The sequence below is a fragment of the Malaclemys terrapin genome, chromosome 7, assembly GCF_027887155.1.
Source record: "Malaclemys terrapin pileata isolate rMalTer1 chromosome 7, rMalTer1.hap1, whole genome shotgun sequence".
Taxonomy (NCBI): Eukaryota; Metazoa; Chordata; order Testudines; family Emydidae; genus Malaclemys; species Malaclemys terrapin.
Window position 1 is genome coordinate 93,510,222 of NC_071511.1, and position 21,825 is coordinate 93,532,046.

The 21,825-nt window shown below is 40.9% G+C and overlaps 1 protein-coding gene across 4 annotated transcripts in view; it reads right to left on the reverse strand.

The window, feature by feature from the left end:
* RNLS (renalase, FAD dependent amine oxidase) overlaps positions 1 to 21,825 on the reverse strand; it is a 134,265-nt gene that overhangs the window by 25,603 nt on the left and 86,837 nt on the right. For all 4 annotated transcript variants that reach the window (XM_054035364.1, XM_054035365.1, XM_054035366.1 and 1 more), the window contains one exon: positions 14,462 to 14,635. In XM_054035364.1, the coding sequence (XP_053891339.1) occupies positions 14,462 to 14,635 (174 nt within the window). The remainder of the gene's footprint in view (positions 1 to 14,461; positions 14,636 to 21,825) is intronic.

Here is a 21,825-nt window from a genome sequence, read left to right on the forward strand (position 1 = left end):
CAGTGCTTATAAATGTACAGCACTGCCGAACTCATAGGTTCAGGAAAAGTCTCATATTTATAAATATTCAGCAAGCACTACACAATTCCTAACAACTCTCAAAGCTCTGGGCCCCCAGAAAACACTCCAACACAGAGCACTACTGTGGCTGACTTTTGGGGTGCTCTTTCAAAGCCTCTCTCAACCACATAACTCCATGCCGAGCTCTTGCAACGGTCCTTGTGCCCGGCTGTACAGTGTCAGCAGACAGCTGCTCCACCTCCACCCTGGCGGCAGCTTTGCCCCTTTTACCTCACAGATATTATGCAGGACACACAAGGCAGCTATAACTATTGGGATATTTTTCTCACTAAGATCCAATCTGGTGAGTAAACACCACCAGTGTCCCTTCAATCTACCAAAAGCACACTCTGCTGTCATTCTGCACGTGCAGAGCTGGTAGTTGAATCTTTACTTTGGGCTGAGCTAGGGGGACAAGGGATAGGCTGGGTCCCCCAGAATCATTACTGACATTTCAATATTGCCAGTGGTAATCCACTGGTTGGGAAAGAAACCAGGTCTGCAATACAGGAGAATCGTGCATCCTCTATTTGCAATGTTCATGAGAATAGTGCAGAGCTCTTTGGGCTCGATACTTCTGTCAGAGATGGCAGATGTTGAAAAGTGTCATGTGGGCTTGTGGGATTTAAAAAAACATGAAAATTATGGGATAGGGATGGCATTATGGCATGAAGAAAGCTGCATTCTGGGAACTTGACCCTTAATTTCCAGAGATCCCTGAGTGACACACTTCTACCCCATAACATATTGCGAAAATTCCCCAAAGACATTTCCCTGGACAGCCATGCATAGCACACTGGGATACCTACTCTTGGTGGGCCACACTTTGCATCGATACAAGAACTCCTGGTGAGTACATGCAATGCTGATGCAAACAGCCAAGCATGCATGCGCCTGAGCACTATACAAACTTTGTTGGTTGTGCGCCGAGGTAACTTGTGTTGACCAAAGTTTGTAGTGCAGACATGGTCTTAGAGTGAGTGGCAGGGTAAGTGTCTATTTGCATTAATGAAAAAGTTTCTCTCAAAGAAGTTCACAGATAGTACTTGAGATTCTTGGTCACATCTGGATTCTTGCATCGTGTCAGCACCTAGTCATCTGTCTGGTTAATGCTTGTAATCTTTTTTCTCAGATGTGGACCAGGCCACCGTTGAGCTAGTGCAGAATTATGGCTGCCAGTTAGATGAGAAGTAGTATTGTTTGACAGCATATTACCCCTGTAGTAGAACCTCAGAGTTATGAAGACCTCGGGAATGGAGGTTGTTCATAAGTTTGACATGTTCATAACTCTGAACAAAATGTTATGGTTCTTTCAAAAGTTTACAACTGAACTGAATAGCTTTGAAACTTTACTATGCAGAAGAAAAATGCTGCTTTTAATCATCTTAATTTAAATGAAACAAGCACAGAAAATGTCCTTACCTTGTTAAATCTTTTTTTTAAACTTTCCCTTTTTTTAGTAGTTTACGTTTAACACAGTACTGTGCTTTACAGTATTTGCTTTTTTTTGCCTGATGGCATACTTTTGGTTCTAAATGAGGTGTGTGGTTGACCAGTCAGTTTGTAACTCTGGTGTTCATAACTTTGAGATCCTACTATATTTCTAAAGTTGACAGTAGCTTCCAGTTTGCTCTCTATTGCAATTCAAGGTGTTGATTTTGATCTAGAATGCTTGATACGACTTGGGACCCAGGTAACTAAAAGACCACCTTTTCCCCTGAGCTTGAGCTGAGGTTAGCCATATAGCTTTTGCTCACAGTGACCAGACTCAAAATGTCTGGGGGACTAGGGACAGGGTTTTGTCAATGGCTTTTCCTCTTGATTTGACAGAGCCTTAATTTGTCAACCTTTGGAGTTTGCCTGTTTTCTTAGGGCTCAGTTATGGCTTAATACCACTCTCCACAAAGCTCCTGGGTGCGCTACACCCATTTCACCAACATTTAGGAGGATGCAGCGTGCTCCCCTCTGCACATCAAGTAGCTCTGCTGGCCAGTAAGGAGTCAGGGCCTAGCATGTCCTCCTCACTTTGGGGTTGATCATGCATGTTGAGACACAAGCAGTGCACTGTCCCTGCACCAGAGGCACAAAGGGGAAAGACTTTTTTTGCTTTCCCCATCAGCACAGTAGCCATTCACAAGCTGACTTTTGCTTGGGGCGGGGGGAACTATTAGAAGATTCTTTTTTTAAAGTGGAAGAATATTTTTGTTACTTTGGGTTTTGTTGTTGCATGTATCATATCTTTACAAGTTCTTGCACATGCATACAGAGAGGGGGCTTAGCTGAAAGATCACGAAATATTTTAATGAAATAAATATTCCTAACCTGCTGTGACTTGTTGCTGGGCTTAGTAGCCAGAGATTTCGAGATCGGAGCTGGTTCTTTAAAATCTCTCATCTCCTCTATAGCAAACTTCAGAAAACAGTCAGTTGAGTTTTTAATTCCTCCTCCATACTACTCAGTTTGGAGATTTTCCAGAGTCCATTGAGTCAGAGTAAAGTAGTTTTGAAATATGCAAACTGTAAGGATCCAGTTTAGCCTCAAGCCTTTACTCCACAGAAGTACTGGCCAAGAGAATAGTTCTAAAGAGATTTTCCCAAACGCTCCAGAGGGTGGTGGGGAGGAATAGCTCAGCCACCACACCTAACTACCTTAACGCTGTTGCAAGGGGGTATAAGTGACAGCTCAGTTGTCATGGAAGTAATACTTCCAGTTACCTCTCTCAATTTGCTTAGATATATTGCTTAGTCACCATAAGCTTGGAAACCTATGAGGTATACACAGCTGGTTTGCCACCAGTAGCTTGGAACAGAATGTCCCTTTGCCATTCAGGAACCTCCAGCATTGTTATGTCCTCCAGAATGTGGAAAGCTTGTAAGGATTGTAGTAAACCACGGCACCCCACTCCTCAAGGCCACTATCATCTGCAATTTTTAAACATACGGCACCGTACATTTCACCTTAACATTCCGAATGCAGACCTTTCACTCCGATTAATTCTGTGTCCACAGAGCATCTGGGAACTTAAATGTTCTTCTGAGAATACAGCAAAGGTGAGTTTTACAAAGTATCAGTTTTGGCCTTGCGATTCCAGAGGCACTTTTGTCTGAGGATGCGTTGATCCTTTTTGAAATACTGAGACAATAATGTACTGTTTGATAGCTGTTTTCAGGCCCTCCTACCTCTGTAGCCCAGCCACAGTACAGTAGAAACCCGGGATTTCAAACTGTCATGGAATGCTCAAAGAGGAAATGTGTCAGTGACGAACTTATGAAGGACATCCTGGTCAGAGCCAACAAGCAGGTACAATACCAAAGGGAAAAATCCATGGCAAGTGGGAAGGCACAGACAGGCTGCAAAGCATAAGGAGAGAATTGCAGCATGAGCGGATAGACTTGCAGTGCAGTTTCTGGAGAAGCAATGTCGCTTGAGGGAGGAAAACTAACTGCAGCAGAAAGGTTTGTTTGAGAGGCTTCTTGGGCTAATGGCCATGAAAGTTCAGGCTCAGGTTCCAACTGCACCATGTCCCGAGTCCCATTCATAGTAGTAAGTCCTGCAGACCAGGAATGCACTGGACAATAATATGGCTGAGTGGCCTATGGAATGGGACTGAACCCTAGTTGCACAGGACAAATGTACTCCCTGCAGTCCTCTAGTCCTCCACTTCCACGCAGCAGTGCCATGTGTGTGCTAACCACACTAGAAAGGGAAAGGAGAACAGGAGGAAAGGGGACAGGCAGAAGTAGGGGATTTATTTATTTGCACTGATTTCATCATTTTGCACTGTTCAACATTTGCGTTATGCACTTCATTTTATGACTGGTTTTGGTGTTTTAATAAATGGCAGCTGGCTTGCCTGACAATTCTGAACTATTGTGGTATTTTTGTAATACAGCCATGTTAACAAATAGAGGCTTTTATTTCCTTAAGGAAGTTTATTACCATCACGGCATCACATCATATGATGAGTGATTTTGAAGAACGCACAACTAGAAAGTTGTATCCAAATACAATTTCTCAATACATCTTTTCAGATCAGTCCATAATGAAAACCCACAGTTCCTGTCTCACACAACCACTGTTCCTACCCTCACTTTGTATAAGGAGTCTTCTCATCATTAAATAGAAATTCATGACACTCACATCCCCCATCCCATTGTTAGAGTACAGCGACAGTACTTTATTTACAGTTAACATTGCTTTACAAATACATGCATAAACAAACTATTCCCCCTCTTCCATTGGTCCATGTAAGCACAATGTGGGTGCACAAAGCATCTCTGATTTCTGTTGCCCATGTGCACCTGTGACAGGTGCACTTTCTTGCTGAGTGCACCTGTTCAGCAATTCATTGCTGTTACAGGTCCACTCAGGCAAATGGCTCACCTTTGATTACAAAAATTGTGACGAGCACAGCAGCAAGCCACAATAATGCTGAGAGCAGATGACACTGGAATCCAAACAAGGCTGGGTGACAGAGTGCTGGGTAACAGCACTTTAGTCAGCACTCTGGTCACTGCAACTCTAATTAATTACTCCAGAGCAGACCTCATTAAGAAGAGCTGTGCCTAACTGATGGGCTGAGGAGAACTTAAGAGGCTAATTAGGCCTTTAGGCAGGTGATACAAAAGGCACAGGAAGGAAGTGGGAAAGGGGGAAGCAGAAAGAGACAGGGAGAAAGAGATTTCTCTTTCCTGCTTGCCTCAGGAACTAAAGGCTCCCTAGGACTGAGGCAAGATAGAGTATAAGGGTGGTAGAAACTAATACTGTAAATCAATTGCACAGGGTGTTTTACCAGCAAAAAGGTCTCTCAGCTGTTTGTGGACTTAAGCAGAGGCAGGAGCAAGTGGGTCCTGCCACAGTCTGAAATCCTGCTGGTGCTGTTTACCATCTGCCAAACACACATTCAACCACCATCCTACACCTACTGAAAGTGTAATTAAACACACAGTTTTATAGCCTAAGGCAAAAGGGAGAATGTAGGGTCCTCCAGAGAATAACAGTGGAGAGTAACTCTATTTATGACAATGTCATTTGGTGGGAATAGCATCCTGGTCTGTCCAGGAAGGTAGACAGACTCCTTATTGGTGCAAACCCAGGCATCCTGGACTTTTCCTATGCAGCCCACATTGGCATCCACAAATCAGCCTCTGTGGTTGACAAGAGCCTGCAAAACAGTGAAGTACTACCCCTTGCAGTTTATGTACTCTCCTGCTCCCTGAGAAGGGCAAACTATGGGCGCATGAGTCCTATCGATGGCCCTGGCACAGTTTGGAAACCCTGTTCTCTCAACCGAGCAGTTACTGCAGGGACATTGTTTAAGCCAACTGCCTGTGGGTAAATCACATGCCTGATTGCCTCAAAAAGTTCTGCCACAACAGCCCCCACAGATGACTTTCCCACACCAAACTGTTCAGCAACGCAACGGACCTGTAGCAGGCTGAGGTAGCCAGCTTCCAGATGATTATAGCAACCTGCTTCTTGGCAGGGATGGCAGCCCTCATGCATGTGCATTGATGGTGGAGGGTTGGAGCAAGCTGCTTGCAAATCTCCAGAAATGCAGCTTTCTTCATGCAAAAGTTCTGCAGCCATTGCTGGTCTTCCCAGCTCTGCATGGCTATGTGATCCCACCAGTCAGTGCTTGTGGTCCTGCTCCAGAAGCACCAATCTACACTACATAGCATCAGCAACTACACTGAGCATTGTGAGCAGCATCAGCCAGCTTGAGTCTGCCATGTCTGTATCGTTGTCGTCCTCTTCCAAAAGTGCCTTCGGTAGATCAGAAAATGCCACTGAAATGTCCACCAGCTGCTCTGCCCATTTCCTGACACAGGCGTGAAATTGCAAGCAAGGCAAGTTCTTCAAATGATAACTCCTCCATGTTTCAGACTGCTGTTGCCAGGAGCATGTAGCCCCAAAAGACCGCTCGGCAGGAAGTGCTGGCAGGCCGCAACAAGTTCCTGTAAAGTGCCATTGGATGAACAGTCAAGTTTTCCCATAGTGTACCACAAACTAAGGACTAGAGCTGCTACAGCTGGGGAGGATGCTAGGAAGCCTGGGAAAGTCTGGTTTGGCTCAGCTCTGCATAGTGCAGTATAGATGCAGGAGCGTGGGTGTGAGACGTGGGTCCAGAAATTCTAAACCCAGAGTTAATATTCAGTGTGGATGCTCAAACCTGGGCTTATAAACACCATGCTTGTGGGCTCGAGTCCCACAGAGCTGGATTTACACTGCTGTGTAGACATATCCATAGCTATTTAACCCACATAAGAAGGCCTCAGTCTCCTGACCTTCTATTAGATAATTTAACTGTGACAAGTGCAAGGGAAGTAACTTCTTCCTGCAGTTTTTTCTTGATGTTTCAGCCTCCTTTGACTTCAGGATCTACAGCAAATATACTTTTTTAAAGGTGGATTCTGTCCTTTAGCCTCTGGGCATCTTTATCAAGCTCCTGACACTGGTAACTCCTCTCAAACCCACTGGCTCAATGCCAATAATTCAGTTTAACATCTGGCTGTTCAGATCACAAGGGACAAGAGAGAAATGATCCTTGAAAAATATTGGACCTATTGACAGACATCTGTGTTAAAAAGAATTCACTAAAAGGCATGTCTGAAACAGGTGTTTTTCTCCAGATGACCAATGTCTTTATTTTCAATAACACCACCATATACTGCAAAGGCAGAAAACTAACTTAATATAAGTTCATACACTGAGTTTCTTATGAATTATGAAGGACATAGTCATAAATTGAGTTGTTTTTCTTGTTTACCATGTCACAAAATATTGACAAAAGGCAATACTTGATTAGAGGTGAAAAATTCAGAGATTAAATCCACCCCTTGGAGGATTCATTTTACTTTCAGGTATACAGAAAATAATAATATATTATGTTGTGTTTGGAGTATTATCTCAATGGATTCTTTTCCAAAACCTGTAAAGAAGCAGAAAAGGAAAGTGGTCTTTTCATATATTTATATCTTGCAAAACACACAATTTGGCAGGGAAGAGAATCAGGAAAGGAGATTATGAGATTCTGAATGGGAGAGCTTCATGAAATGTGCTTATTTGTATTTGGCTTGGATAGCATTCACTTTCATTAATTTTGTGGTTTAAAGCACTTAAGCAAATTATTATTGTTCACTCCTTTTTAATGCCCTTCAGAAATTCCTGACTTTTCTATAAGCCTTTCTTCTAGGAAACTCAGTTTTATTCACTCAAGTTTGACAGGTATATTTTAAACTTTTAGCTCAAAAGAATCTTAATTAAAGATACAATACCATATCCATGATGAAGCAACTCATCAAGTCTCTAGCACCAGAGTCTTAGCTGAAAAATGACTTCTGTGTTTAAATAGTGAATAAAATCTGGAAAAATATTTTGGGCTCTTTGTGTCAGTTCTGTTCTCTTTGCTTTGCGCTACTGAACAGGCACAAAGTGAATCGATTCTGGCTGGAGCTGGTCAGCAGAGAATTCCCTTTGTGCAGAGGAAATCTTTGCAGGGGTGTGGATGGCAAAGGCAGATGCTGTGGCAGCCACCCCCTAACTTTTGGTGAAGGGGAAGGAATGAGGCATGCTAAGATCAGGAAGCGGTTGTATCAGAGCTGAGCTTCACTACGCCTATCTTCCACTGGCATAAGTTAGAGCAGGCCCTTAACTGCTCCAACTTCTGTAAGGGCTAACTGGCACATGATTAGGGAGCTGCAACTGGCTCAATATTGCCTCCACCCAGCATCCTAGCAGAGCTTGGACACAGTGGAGAATTAAGTTCTTTCATTTTTCAATTTGTTTTAGTGCTGTATTCTGACAACTCTTCATGTTGAGTAATACTTTACTCTTCAAGTACTGCTACTGATTTCAGTGAGGCTACTTACAGAATAAGGTACTACTCAAACCGAGGAAAAAGTGTCAAGATATAGCCCTTAAGGTTTTAAAGAAACTTTGGTATAATATAGCACACAATATTAACAGCTTAAAAACTCCATCACTTCTATTAGTCAAGTATATAGCTTTGCAAGGCTCATTAGTGGCTCTGCATATAAAATAATGAAATCTCAGCTAAATGAAGACACTTCTAAAGTTCCACTAAAGAGGAGGCAAAAAGTGAGGTTTTGTTTGCTTAGTCATCTCCACTAGTTTGAAAGGGGGAAGGAGACTTTGAATGGATCAAACTGAACCACACAGGCTCTCATGCAGAGCATACAGTGGTTCATTTGTTCATAAGAATTTTCTCTCTTGTAGATTGTAAAAGCTTCTGTTATCTTTAAAAATAAAACAAAGAATATTGGTCCAGAAATTCTATCAAGTCAGGCTGTGTAACCATTCAATTTAGAAGAAAATTTAGAGCTTTCAACATAGCAGCAATTTGTGAACAGTGTGGTGATGTTTGTTACCAGATGTGCCCGAAAACTTCTGTGTAATTGATGTAAACAATGAGACGCTTCTGGCAAACTATCGTTAGCTCAGCTAAAAAGCTGAGTTCAGGAATATTCAAAGTTTAGTGCTCCATTGGCAGATGGTAAATAATCTGACTACGTTACAACATTGCTTGGCTCAGGGTCAGTCTCTATATATTTTGTGACCTGAGAATTTACCTCTGATTCTGGGATGCCTGGCATCCCTCAGTCTTGGGATCAGTGAAGCTGAAAACTATACCTTTATGAAGAGAAGGAAGAAATAGAAAATGGTAGATTTAAAAAACAGCAGCAAGTTCAGAAGACAAAGGCCTAAAAACAGTGAGATATTCTAGTTTGTGAGCTGTTTTAATTATACAAGAGACTATTTGGTGAACATCTTGCATCCCTTTCCTCTCTATTCTGAAACTTGATCAGGTTAGTGCTGAGTTTCCATGCAAAAGAATAAGGAACATCTGTACTCTTTAGTCCTCTGTAAGACAAGGTCAGGATTTGGCCCTGTGTGAAGGACCCTATGGTCGTTTCAAACAGCTCTTGAAATGAGTATTGGGCAGTCCTCACAGAGAAGAGGCCAAAGTTTCTGAAAAAATAAAATAAAAGCCAGCTGTATTTGTCCAAAGATAATTATACACCCTGAGAGAATGTTATGTGCTTGGCCTAAACTGGTGATCACTATTCAGTTCCTATGCTAAAAAGATCCGACACCGACAAAACATTACCACATTAACACCCTTGTTCTGCCTCTACAGAGGCGCCAAGGACTGAATGTACAGAGAATGAACATCCTCACTCTTAGAAGTGGTTGCGCTGGCTCCTGACTGAAGCACGTTTGTGGGGAGTGTGAGAAAACTTGTACAACAGCCTGTGTTTGCTATATCTGCTTTGTGGTTTAGAGAGAAGACTCAGTAACTTTCAACAAAACAAAAGCCACTGTGAACTCTGAAACAACTAATAGCCACACCCTAGCTTCTGGCTTTAGCAAAACAGGAGAAATTACTTCCATGTAATTACTAAAGGTGTCCAACAATACGAAAGTCCAGAAAAACAGTCCCACTGGTTCAGCTGAATAATACTACAACTAGAAGGAACAACACTGCAGCCTGGGAAGTGAGGCCCATTTTCACCACTTGTTTGGTTATACAGTACCTGCTTCCCAGCAGGTTTAGTAAATCAGTGGCAAAAACTGTTCTGGTCACCAGAGAACTGTCTATATTGGGAATCCCACCATTGCTGTGAATTTTTTGGTAAGTCTCTCCCTCATATCAGTAGCCAAAGGGACTTATAAACCTCAGTTTGCAACTCAATTTGCAAATGGAACATATTTATTTATAAGGCTGCCACAAGAAAGTGTCATCTTTCACAGAGGAAAATCTACCAGTTTTTTTTCCCCCTCATGTTCCTGGGAAGTGGAGGATACCAGTGTCACAAAACCTGGAATTAGAAGAGAGAGATTTAAAAAGGAAAGATATTGTTTCCTGGTGGGTAGATTTGGATGGCAGTTAATGTGAGGCATGGGGTACTTTCTTACATTATCCAAAAAATCCAATTTGATTGTGAAGAGTTGGGGGCGGGATTTTGCTTTCTGTTAGGCAAAATAAGCTATTAAAACTAGGCAGGCAACTGACAAAGGAGAGCATAAATGCCGCTCGGCACCAATAGCAGCAGAGAATTTGGGGCTAAAGGGGAATGGCCTCACTTGTTCCTGAAACCTTGTGGATAAGGCTGAGCTGCCTCACTATTTGCAAGAAGGGAAGAACAGTCCAATTCCTCAGACTAGAAGAGAGGTCAGGATCTAGATTTAATAAAATTACATCTGAACTAAAAATAACTAATAAAATTCTAGACCCTAGAAAGAAACAGAAAAAATACATAGAATTTTCTCCAAAATGTCAGTGTTAATGGAATCTATTTTATTGGTTGGTAAAAGAACAGACTGATCTTGAATGTCTCTTAAAAATTCCCCTGGTTTGCAGAGGTTCTTTTATTCTGCATGGTATCACTGTAATGTATGTACTATGTTTTAGAAGAACTCATTTAAGGGGAGTATGAGCAGTATTAGATTTTTGATCTAGTATTTCTTTATTCTCATGGATAGTTTCTGATTGGTTTCATAATCAGCAGGAGACTAGGCATGAGATTATCAAGGAAATCCACATGTAACAAGATGTAGACTCTTCCATGAGACAAAGCTTTAGCTGTTGCCTATTCCTAAAACTGCTCCATCAGTACTGAGGGATAAAGGAGTCTTCCCTTTACAATGTAAAAAGGATACTTAAGAATTATGCTGAGCCTGAAAACATGAAAATGTGTCTTCTCTTGCTTTTAAATTATATAATGGCATAGCCGAGGATAAGAGAATAAATAAGAGAAGGGAACTTGCTACCTTTTTGTATGTCATCTGTGTTTATTCTTATAGAATGTCAAGATTCTGCAGTCTTACAAATATGATTTTTGGAATAATTTTGCTGAAGAATTCCCACTGTCCTTTATAAATATTGATGGGATTTTTAAAACAGCCTATTGTCTAACTCTTTAATATGCATACATACTATGCAGAGAAGTTAATATACAATAGAAGTAGGATCTTTTCATGATGCAATGTTCAAGAACACTACATCTGCAGATGCAAGCCTCATTAAAAAACAGTGGGTCAGCTCCTCAGCTGGTGTATATAGGTGTGACTCCATTGAAGTTACTGGCTGAGCATACTCCATGTAGATACTGGGAATGGCGCAATCAATGAATAATCTTTACTATTGATTTTTCTGTTTTATAATATAAATCAGGAAGGTGAGACAGCTGAAGTAACTGATACTGTGGTTGTTCAGGAGCTAGAATCCTCAGATGAGAGTGAGGATATATAACAGTTGAATTTTAAAACCCTGTACAGATTTTACAAATGCAGGGCTTGGTACAGCCCTGCAGGCGCCACAGGATTTAGTTTGCAACCTCTGAGTCCCTAGGGCCTTTATGGTGGAGGCTGCCCATGGAAACCACAGAATCAGTGCACCACCTGGATGCCATGGCCCTCCCACTCCCTGTCTGACTCAGCCCACTGTGGGTTGTGCTTGCCATCTTCTGACCCACCAGAGTAGGAGTTGGAGTCAGCTTGTGTTGAGGTATCCTCCATCAGAGCAGACTTGCTATTACTAGGCCAACTACACATTGAATGCTACGTGTGTGTGTGTATGTGTGTGTGTGTGTAATTATACATGTTCCCGTAACATTAGGAGTTGTGTATAAAGAAACGAGAATCTCTCCTTGACAATTTATGTGCGCTATTCAGATGTTTATATTTTTATTTATTAAAATATCCTTAATAAACAGAGCAAGGGCACATCTTTCAAACCTCCCATGCTATGCACGAGCTCCCACCATCAGAAATATTTCTCTTTCCTTGCTAACATGCATTATTCTCCCACTCCACTACTAGTTTTCTTGGAACAAAGTTGAAATGTCTAAAATTCAAGTTAACAAGGAACAAGAGTACAAAAGAGAAGGCTGGCTGGCTGTTTATATGTTGTAATGAGGCCTTATGGGAGGCAGTTCATCTGCAATTGCTGGTCCTCAACTTGTTCAAACCCTGCAACTGCTAGGCAGTTCATTCCTCTTGAGAAATTGCACTTTCCTAGAGAATTTATCATCATGATATTTTGGAGCCTACACTACTAGGTGGGAAGTGTGTGTCATCTTGAATATATACATTTTCATAATCTTTAGTAACATATTAATATGTCCAAAACACTTGCTACACAGCTCGTTAATTGTGCCATCAATAAACAGCATCATCAGTCAGTATGCCTGGGCAGTATGAGTCACTGGCTAAAACAAAACCTGAAAAAGATGCCAGGTGATTTTGGTCGGAAAAGTGAAATACTTAGAAATGATGGCCCAAACTACATCATCACCCTCAGTTTGGGGACATGCACCCTCTGATCATCAAGGTGATGCAACAGTAACAAGAAATGCCTGTGATCATCCCCAGTGGCCAAGTGGGGACCTGGCCACATCAATATAGAAGTTTCTCATCTCCAAGCCTGACTACCACAATTAGCTACTGTAAATGTGAGGATGGAAGAGAAAAGCAGGAAGTTTGAGCATGCAACAGCAGCACAGCAAGACATAAGCATATCACTTTGTAACTTGTTATGTTACACTGGCTCCTTGTTCATTACTGGATTCAGGTCAAGGTCCAGATGGTGATCTTTAATAACCTCACATGAGCTGCCCCTGGGATATCTCAGGAATGGCCTCTCTCTCTCTGAGACCTACTTGACAGCTGTATTATTTGGGGATGCTGGAGTTAGAAAACAGGGTGAAAACTATATAAGCAGGAGGCAAGCCTTTCCAGGCAGCTGGCCCATAGCTGTACCCTTACACCAGTAAGTAGAACAACCTCAGGTTTTCTTGCTGCCTGAGGGAAATATGAGATCATCTCATTGCCACAGCTTTCCCACAATAATAATGTTAAATAATGGCTTGCCTTACTTCCTAAAGATGGTAACTAATATAGTAATAGTTTTAAAATTCCATGTATTTGGCATAATACAAGTAAAAATGAATTCAGTCTTTCCAATATGATTGCTTTATATAATTTTGCTGATGTTTGGGAAACCCTAGTGATGGGCACACCTGAGTACTTTCATAGATAGATGCTGATCAGTGCATATACGAAGTATGAATTTAAACTCAATCAGTCCAGTCTGAACAAGATAAATTAAAAAGAAATATTTCTAGGTTCATCGCTTGCATATAAAACCATGCTTCAGTTTAGTTAATTAATACTACCTTGTATTTATATAGAGCCTAATTCTGAAAATCCTTACTCGCTCATGTTGTTCAGTAGTTCACAGCACATTTTAGCACAAATCTCCATGTGTTTTGCAAAAATGGATAGATTATTATTCCCATTTCACAGATGAAGTAACAGAAGTTAACTGACTTGTCAAGATCACAGTGAGCCAGTGGCAGAGCTGGTAAGAGAAATTCAGATCTCCTTAATCCTAGCCCCATGCTTAATCTACTAGACTATGGATGTCCCAGTTAGATTTTTGAAATAGTTGTGTAGTTGGGATGTTCTAAGAAACGTCACCAAATATAAGTGCAAGAGATTTAACCAAGGTAGATAGAACCTCACTTCACTACAATTTAGTGATAACAAATTTATGCCAATTTTTATTTTCCAAGAATTTCAGCAATATAGGATTCACATTCTGCCCTCCCCACCAATAAAAAAACAAAACAAAAAACAAACCCAGCACTCCCCTTCCCCCACAAAAAAGATTAATGGTTCACAAAAAATTCACATTAGAAAGTTGCCCATAGTTACTTTTAACATGATCCAAGAGTTGTAGTTTTCCCATGGGATTCTTGCTAACGATGGTTAATAAGTACAGTATAATATCTGTTTTTATGACCATCTTCAACGAAGAGATGAGAAGTGTAAGCCTCACAGAATGCTTGCTAAACTCTTAAGCAGCACTCTGCAAAGTAGTCTGGTGAAGTAATACTGTACATACTGTAATATCAAAGATTTTCCATGATGAAATAACAAACTAGTTAACACTGAATTAGACTGACCAGGCTTGATTATATAATTCATTAACAGTTCCAAGCATTCTCAATGGAAAGATCAAGAGTTGTAAAATAATAGATGATGGTAGATAAACTGGCATGTGCATGAATTAATGTTTAAATAATAGAATGAAGACTATTTCTTGGAATAGTAACATTTTGATGTTTTAAATCCTCTGACACTGTTTTCATAAACTCAGTAATACAAACCATGTGCTGGGTGATAATTTTCTGAAAACTTCCCTGGTTTCATAGTGCATTTTTATTGCAGCCCAAATGTGACATTAAATTTTATCCCCTGTGGCTTGGAGTTAAATACTTGCTCTGTTCAGAATAGCAACACTCAATTAAACAGCATTTTTCATGATCTACACCCTCTATTGTTACTATTTAAGGGAAATAATAGGAGCACTGACCTATATTGCGCTTCTTATTATCGATGGAGATGAAGCGTATGCAGGGATTATTGGTGATGTACTGTGCAGCCCAGGGAACATCAATCCATGTGCCAGCTTCATAAAAGAGTCCCAGAGCGAAACGAGAGGAGTAGCTCACAGATTCCAGTTGCTGCTTTTGACTTTCCTTAATTACTGTGGAAAAAAAATTAGACAATCACTTTTCTCTCAGAGCATTAAACTTGTGAATACGATAGCTAAGCTGATTAATTTTTTCCTAAAACAGGACTGGGATGCTCAAAGTCTGTTTATCATTTAATATTAAAAGCTTCTTATTACTTTCTGCGTGATTTATCCAAACATTTTAGAGGTACGGTATTAAGTGCATCCTAGATACACTCACTTTTTGTTAGTGGTTTATATCCTATTTATCCAGTAGCAGACACTGATTTAAAGCTTTTATGAGAGGAGCCTGATTGTGGAGCCCTTAGTCCTGGTGTACTCAGTGGGACTGCTCATGTGAGAAAATTAAAGTAGCCAATACACTATTGGTTATGTGATTGCCTAAACAAAATGGTTGTGTATATTAACAAACTCTTTATCTAGGAACCCTTGAAACTTTGAAAAAAATAGCGATTTAGGTCCTGATTCTGCAGTCTATCCCATTTCAACAAAGCAATTAAGTTTAGGATTAATTTTAGGGATTGGCTTACATCCTACTGATATCAGTGTTAATTATTACTGACTTCAATGGGATTTAAAGCATACACTTAAAATTAAGCATGTGCTTAAGTGCTTTACTGAATTAGGCTTTAGGGCTCAGTCTGGTCTATACTACCCGCCTGAATCGGCGGGTAGAAATCGACCTCTCGGGGATCGATTTATCGCGTCCCGTCAGGACGCGACAATCGATCCCCGAATCGGCGCTCTAACTCCACCAGCGGAGGTGGTAGTAAGCGCCGCCGACAAAAAGCGGCAGAAGTCGATTTTGCCGCCGTCCTCACAACGGAGTAAGTCGGCTGCAATACGTCGAATTCAGCTACGCTATTCACGTAGCTGAATTTGCGTATCTTAAATCGACTCCCCGCTGTAGTGTAGATGTACCCTTAAAGGGGGTAGATGAAAAGTGCACTGAAACACTGATAGAGCAACTGAGCATGGCGCTTTGTTATTTATGACCCATAAGGTGAAATAAACTGGGAAGAATGGCTACTGCCAGGTGATGGGCCTGCAAGAACACTGGGTCCAGCACCCAGCATGAAGCACTGATCTTCACTGGCTGAGGAAGATTATGTTTTAGGGGAACAATGGGAAGCATTTTTGTCAGTGCCTGGTGCTCATGGCTGCGAATGCTTTATCTCTTCCAAGTGCATAAGAACGGCTGTACTGGATCAGACCAAAGGTCCATCGAGCCCAGTATCTACCGACAGTGGCCAATGCCAGATGTCCCAGAGGGAGTGAACCTAACAGGTAATGATCAAGTGATCTCTCTCCTGCCATCCATCTCCACCCTGTGATAAACAGAGGCTAGGGACACCAAAGCACACTCAAGCACAATTCATGGTGAGCAATAGGAAGAACTTCAAACCCTAAAACAAAGGAATTGCTCTTAATCCATCTAGTTCAGTGTCTTCTGTCCTTGTCCTATTTTAACTCTTTATTATAATCTTGAGCTCTATTCAAGCATACAATGATAAACAACTTGATGAGCATGGGAGAATAAAGAGAAACAACTGAAATAGTTTTTTACTATTTAGCAGTAAGTGTACTTTGTGCAAAAGTCAAGATTTAAGCTACTACCAAGAAAAATATCTGAAGGAATTGAAAATAAAATGTAATTCTTTTAGCTGCGTGTATTTTAAGCTTATTTGGAAGCTTTTAGACCAATTCTAAATCAATTTTTCCTTACTAACTCTTCTCTTTTTTCATCTTTATTAATTTTGATTGATTTTCATAATTTTGTAATCTTTATAAAATGGAGACAATTTTTGTAGCAGCAGATGACAAACTTCAAAACTTACTGTTTCATCTGAGCAAACAGCAACAGTTACACTATTTTCTGTGACAAAGGCAGGGTACAGATTTTTGTACCACTAAAGTACATGGTCAACAAGGTCTTTGAGACCTGAAGTTAGTAGATAATAAAGATGAAGTACAATTATAGGATATCAGAAGTCTCCTGTCATATGTGAAGTTTCTCCTTCCATTATCATGTTTTACAGACTCAATATCATAAAAGAGACAAGAAACAAGTCTAGGAGAGACAAAAGACCAACTCTCAAAACACCTAACTTTACACTGAATTAGATCAAAAGCAAAATGATTAGCAATTTTTATTAAGGAATTATTAGGCATACTGAATACTTGTATCCAAGTATAGTTCTTATAGTATAACACATACCTAAGCAGCAGCAAAGCAACTGGATAATTAGTGACATTTCAGCAAGAGGGAATAGATTGATTTTATTCTGTTCTTGTTAGTGTCATACTCCTACCAAGCAATCTTCCTCCTGTAGTAATTAACATACATCAAATGGAAAAATGATGATGTGGCTGGCCCTGCCACTTGTGAGTAATGGTGCTGTCCTAAACTCCTAGCAATAAAAAATTTATAACACACCAGACCATCACATATTCTCTCTCTATGAACTGACACTTTATTGGGATGAGGCAACAACTGTAGGATCCAGGATTATAAATCAGGATTTGTGAATCTGGTGATTTCATTCAGGAACTCTTGAATCAGGCAATGTCTGTCAGGAGCTGGAATCCAGTAATGTCAGGACAGAATTTCAGAAGCTGATGCACATTCTAAACTTGCTCAGCTTGGTTGATCACTTCTCCCATCTGTGTGCAACAATTCCCAATGTGTACAATTCTTACTAAATAAACCCGAAACCTGCAAATTATGAACACTACCAGTCCATGTTACCATGTGTTTCCATTACTGTTACCCTCATCTTCTTCTCCCTCTCGCCTGTCCACTCTGTAATTAGGTTATAACTCTTTGGGGCAAGGGCTATCTTTTAGAACTTTATATGTTTGTATAGCACCAAACCCACTGGGACCTTGGATACTGACTGGAACCTTGTGGTGCTACCATTGTACAAATAATAATAATTAATAATTTATAATATAGTAGTAGTAAGTCTGGGAATTTTTAAGATAGTTGTGTCAAGTACCTTTTCTTTCTAGGCTCAAAAGATAAAGGTAGGCAAAGCAGACATCAATATAAGATATCATTTCTTCTCTAAAGAGACATTTGGGAGTTATCCCAACAAACCACTATGCTTAAAACCCCTGCAATTTGTGTGATCTCTGTAGGGTAAGCAGCCTGTACAAACCTGCTTGCAATAAGTATCAATGTTTTCAGAAACCATTGTTACCAGTACAATTTCTAGTAGCTGTTCATGCAGCACCTGGTTGGAACAAAGATAGAGCAGCTTCTGCTAAATGCTCACTCCAGAGCAAAAAGAGATTGCACTTGTCCAGCATTACCATTGTTGTTAGTCTTTACAATGAAAGAGATACCCCTACTCAAGCACCTTCAGGACCCAGAGCTGGGATCCAGGCAGTGTCTACCCTCCCAATATCACCCTGTGGCCTTGGGGAAAGAAACAGTGAGGAGGAGCCAGTCAGAGACCAAAGCTGGCAGGAGCAGCTGCAGAATCAGCTTATACAGGGACCAACAGATGCTGCTGACGTCCTCAGAGTATTTTCTACATTTTTTTTAACTGGACATTTTCTGACCAGTGTAGATTCGCTGTTAGCTCCAACCTCTTCCTCCCACTCCCTTCCAATCTATTCACCTCAGACACATTTCACAGCTTCCCTTCTTATTCCTCCTTCCTCCCCTTCCACTTCTCACCTGCTTTGGCCCTCTCATTGCTCTTCCTTCCTTTGTCTTTCCATTTAGCTAATCCTCTCCTAACAAAAACAAGCTCACGGAACTAACATGACATTTGCTACCATCACATTGTTCACTCTGCTTGTGTATTCTATCACTCCTCAGAGCAGGGACTGTCTACCACTCTGGAAGTAGTCTACACTTGCACTCAGGAGTGTTATTCCCAGCTCATGTTGACATATGTATGATAGCTCTCACTGAATTAGCGCATGAAAAATTGTAGTGGATCCAGGCAACGGCGAGCAGCGGCATGGGCTTGCTGTACTGAGTACATAGCCACGGGCTTGGACTCAGCATAGCTAATTTATGCCACCATTGCCTGTGCTACCCTGGCTATGCTACTATTTTTAGTACGTTAGCTCAATGAAGCTAGCATGAGTATGTCTACAAAAGCTGGGAATCTCATCCCCCTCTCAACTGCATGTGAAGCCATTCTCTCTCTTTGTACTGAGCTTAACACAATAGGGTTCCATTCTTGGCTGGTCCCTAGGCAGTAATATAAAGAAACCCTATGAATAATAATGTTATGAGCCCTGTGGCCTGATGCCCTAGACTGTACAATGGTTACTACTGACGCCTGTGGGTGAAACAGGACTTCGGCTCACAGCTGCTTGAGAACTCCAGATGTGAGCTCTCTGCTGGCATCTGCTGGTGGACAGGGGCAAATGACTGAATGGGCTGGGCCTCATTTGCATTTTGGTTAAGCAACAGTTTGGGGTATTCTGGTTAAGTTTTGAGCTTGGGGGCAATAAAATGCTATTGACTCTGTTGGGAAATGAAAAAAAAACCCTGACACTAACTGTGCCTGTGACTACCATGACCGACACTACAGTCAGGCACAGTTGGTTATGGGACCCTGAACCCCTGTAAACAGTGACTAGGAAGGGAAAAACAACGAGGAGTCCTTATGGCACCTTAGAGATTAACAAATTTATTTGGGCATAAGCTTTCGTGGGCTAGAACCCACTTCATCAGATGCATGAAGTGGAAAATACAGGAGCAGGTATAAATACATGAAAGGATGGGAGTTGCCTTACCAAGTCTGAGGTCAGTCTAAGGAGACAATTCACTTAACAGCAGGATACCAAGGGAGGAAAGATAACTTTTGAAGTGGTAAGAGACTCTGATTTTCTGCTGGGAGTTTTTCTCTGACAGGAAGAATTTTGTGAAGGGTTCTGGATACCTCTAAGCACTCTCTAAAGAGCTGAGTTGGAACAGCTACAAAATAGTGAAAGACACAGAGTTGAGATGACTTTAAGATGATACATGAGCTGAAACTGCAGAAATATCAGCAGCCTATCCATGGTGTGGACCTCCCTAGCCAGCAACTGAAGCTGAAATCACTTTAGCTGGGTGAGGCATCAGCCCAGAGCAGTCCAGGCAGCACTGACCTGCCAGAATCCTGGGATGTCTCTGGCCCAGAACAACAAACTGTGAGTGGGGAACTAGGAAGGAGGAAAGTGGCTAGAATGCATTAGCTATTCAGAAATGCAGGTGGAAGTCTGAGGCTGGAACTACTGTGAAGACACCCTAAGGCTGGAAGTCTTAACACACAGAATTTGTTAATTTATTAATTGCTGGTTTTCCCATGACTATTCTTTGTGTCCCCTCCACACCCAGGTGCTTCACCCACATAAAGCTCTCTTTGTCTAGCAAAGACCAGGAGGGATCAGTGGTGTAGTTAGTCTGATAACTGTGATACTCTCATAAGGGAAGTTTCTTCCTTAGCCCTGGATGTGAGAGGTTGGCAGATGTCCTGAAGCATAAGGGTATAGGTTCCTCCCAATTGTTTTAATCCTATCTAACACAACTGTGGATGTCCTCAATATCCATATAAATGTTCAATCCTATTTTGAATCCTACTGATGTAGTGGCAATGTGTTCTAACTGTGCATTGTTGAAAAATATTTCCTTTTATCATTTTTAAATTTGTTGCCTTTCAGTTTTAATTGAATGTCTTCTTTTTCTTGTATTATGATAAAGGGGAAATGAGTCCAATTCACCTTCTTTGTGCCATTCATTATTTGTATCTCTGTTATCCTCACTCTAATTTTTAAATCTAAATTCTTAAATTGCCATCAGAGGTGCTAAACTATAAACCTTCCATATAAGGGCTTGTGGCAAGCAAAGAAAAAAATTCACAAATTAGATACCTTCCTTGTAAAACAAACTTTGTATAACAGGCAGGAATCTATATTGCAGCAAAGTTACTTTACAAAGCTTTTCATAGCTTACAATAAAGTACGCAAGTGCAGTCACGTTAAGTGATACATACTTGTCTTGAAACACCCAAAGACAAACCTACGTACCATATGTTAAGATAATGGTATGGTGCGAAATACACAGAAAAAGTACATTCAGAGTTAAGGCTTTTACTCTGTATTTAACTTATCCAATTTAACATAGCTATTGCAAGGATCTCATAAGAGTGTCTGATTTTATATCTCATAGAGTATGTTCTTTTATATTGAGGACAACAGATTGAACTAAGGACAGGGTAAGCTTTGAATTTCCTTACTTATATTGGTTTAAATCAGAACTGGATTGTTGTTTTAATGTTGTTTCTGAACCATAACATAACTAATAATTTTCACATTCTAACAAAATTGTTAAGATGATTTTAATAACATTTTGAAAAAAAAAAACCCTCACACCCTTGCTTTCAGACCATGACCTTGTACAGGGTACAAGATTCAGCTTCTAGAGATTTTTTTTAAAGCAACTTTTATTAAGTCCTGGAAATCAAGATTTGCAATGGAAAATACTACAAGACCTTAACTACAGCAACACTAGTGGATGCCATTATAATCAATATACTCTACTAATTAAATTACATCAAAGCAAGGAAGTATGTGCACTCCATTTGTTTCTTCATCAGACCCTGACAGAGGACTGGTTTATTACTTATTTATAACAGTCAATAAATACATGGGCTTTTTATTTGCTGTTCCAATGCTGTAATGTTCATCTCATTCCCTTTGTGGCGTTGGGGGTGGGGACAAGAATCTAGGGATCCCACCAGGGCCAAAAGAAAAGCAGGAAAGCCAAGTGTCCACCTGTCAGTCAAGGATCTCAGGAGTGAGCCCAGTTACCATCTTAGAAATCAGGGAAGCAAAAAGGGAGGCCAAGAGTCAGTCTGGAAGTTTAGCTTCTGTCCAAAGAGACAGGGAGGCCAGAATCCCAGCCACAGGCTATAGAGATTACCTGGAACCTCAGCTGCCCATAAGCAGGAGCCAGGAAGCTGTGCAGCTCAGCCGTCAGCCCGGCACAGAGTTCAGGGGCTGTGGCAGGATGGAGTAGGATTTGCAATTTTGTGTGTGGAGAAGTAAAGAGGTCCCTCTGAAATTGTATGTGGAACCCATCTGCTATACTATTCTGTAGCACATTTTTAAAAGAGACACAGAGAAGGGATACATTCTGCCTGTCTGAGGGGCCAGCAACAGAAATATTACTTGAACACAAGAGGTTCAAGGGATCT